This window comes from Pinus tabuliformis, chromosome 5_1, assembly GCF_031772625.1.
Source record: "Pinus tabuliformis cultivar Carrire ecotype Pingquan chromosome 5_1, CPIR1, whole genome shotgun sequence".
NCBI lineage: Eukaryota > Viridiplantae > Streptophyta > Pinopsida > Pinales > Pinaceae > Pinus > Pinus tabuliformis.
The window spans coordinates 585,771,227-585,772,430 of record NC_142305.1 but is presented as its reverse complement, the minus strand read 5'-3'; the positions used below and the strand labels follow the sequence as shown (position 1 = coordinate 585,772,430).

At 42.6% G+C, this 1,204-nt stretch overlaps 1 protein-coding gene across 1 annotated transcript; it reads left to right on the top strand.

Moving 5' to 3' along the window:
* The first annotated feature begins 442 nt into the window (after positions 1-442).
* Positions 443-1,168, top strand: LOC149166196 (putative pentatricopeptide repeat-containing protein At3g13770, mitochondrial). Its single transcript, XM_089430094.1, has 3 exons — positions 443-611; positions 888-952; positions 995-1,168. The coding sequence occupies exons 1-3, from the start codon at positions 443-445 to the stop codon at positions 1,166-1,168; spliced, it is 408 nt and encodes a 135-aa protein (XP_089286220.1).
* The last annotated feature ends 36 nt before the right edge of the window (positions 1,169-1,204 follow it).

The following is a 1,204-nucleotide window of genomic DNA, read 5'->3' as shown; positions in this document are numbered from 1 at the left end:
AGATATTGTATCGTGGGGTACAATGGTTGTAGGTTATGTACAGAGTGGGTATTTCTATGAGGCGTTGACACTTTTTCAGGAACTGCAATCAACTGATATGAAGCCAGACTTGGACACATTTTCCGGTGTGCTTCTAGCATGTGCCAATTTGGTAGCTCTGCGCCGCGGGGAGTTAATGCGCGTTTCAATTCAAAATTTTGCAAACCGCGTCTTTACCATTCGAAGAATGTACCTGCGCGTTCAACATTGGCTCAATGAAGGCAACACCTTTACCATTAGGAGAAGCGCGGAGAGTATGAACACCCATGGAGGAAAACTGTAAGAGGCATTTCGGATTTTGCAGGAGGAGAGCATTGGAGTGGTGTGGTGTACGTATGACTGGGTGCTAGAGGAGTGTGTTATGGAGAAAGCATAGGAAGAAGCCAAATTCATCCAAGCCCACATGATCCGAACTGGATTCAACGGAGATACAGTTTTAGCAACTAAGCTTTTGGGACTATATTCCAAGTGCGGGAATTTGGTCGAAGCTCGCCAAGTGTTCGATGGAATGTTTGAACCGAATGTAGCCTCATGGAATGCTATGATCGGTGCTTACTCTGGGTATGGATATGGTAAGAAGGCGCTAAAGTTGTTTATGAGATGCAAAACAAGGACCTGTATATAAGTGGCCACAACAAATAGCATTCTGGAGTCTGGACTACAAAATTGTGATTATAGCAAGGTTGTAGAGCCCTTCTAAAGTTGGCTACCATGTAAAAATCTAGTGAGAGTTGAAGGCATTCACTCAGCTTTCTGCATCTTTGAGTCATCAATCCCCTCTTGTTGTGTATATATACAAAATGCAATGATTGCTGGATATATACAAAATGGGTATCTTGATGAAGCAGTGAAGCTGTTTCAAGGAATGCCAGAACGAGATATTGTATCATGGAATACAATGGTTGTAGCTTATGTATAGAGTGGGCATTTCTATGAGGCATTGACACTTTTTCAGGAACCGCAATCAACTGATATGAAGCCAGACTTGGACACATTTGCCGGTGTGCTTCCAGCATGTGCCAATTTGGTAGCTCTGCGACATGGCAAGTTGGTCCACAATTGTATAGTTAAAAATGGATTTCAATCTGATCATGATGATTTTGTGGGTAGTGCCCTGGTAGACATGTAATCCAAAATTTACATAAAGGATGCATGTCGGGTTTTT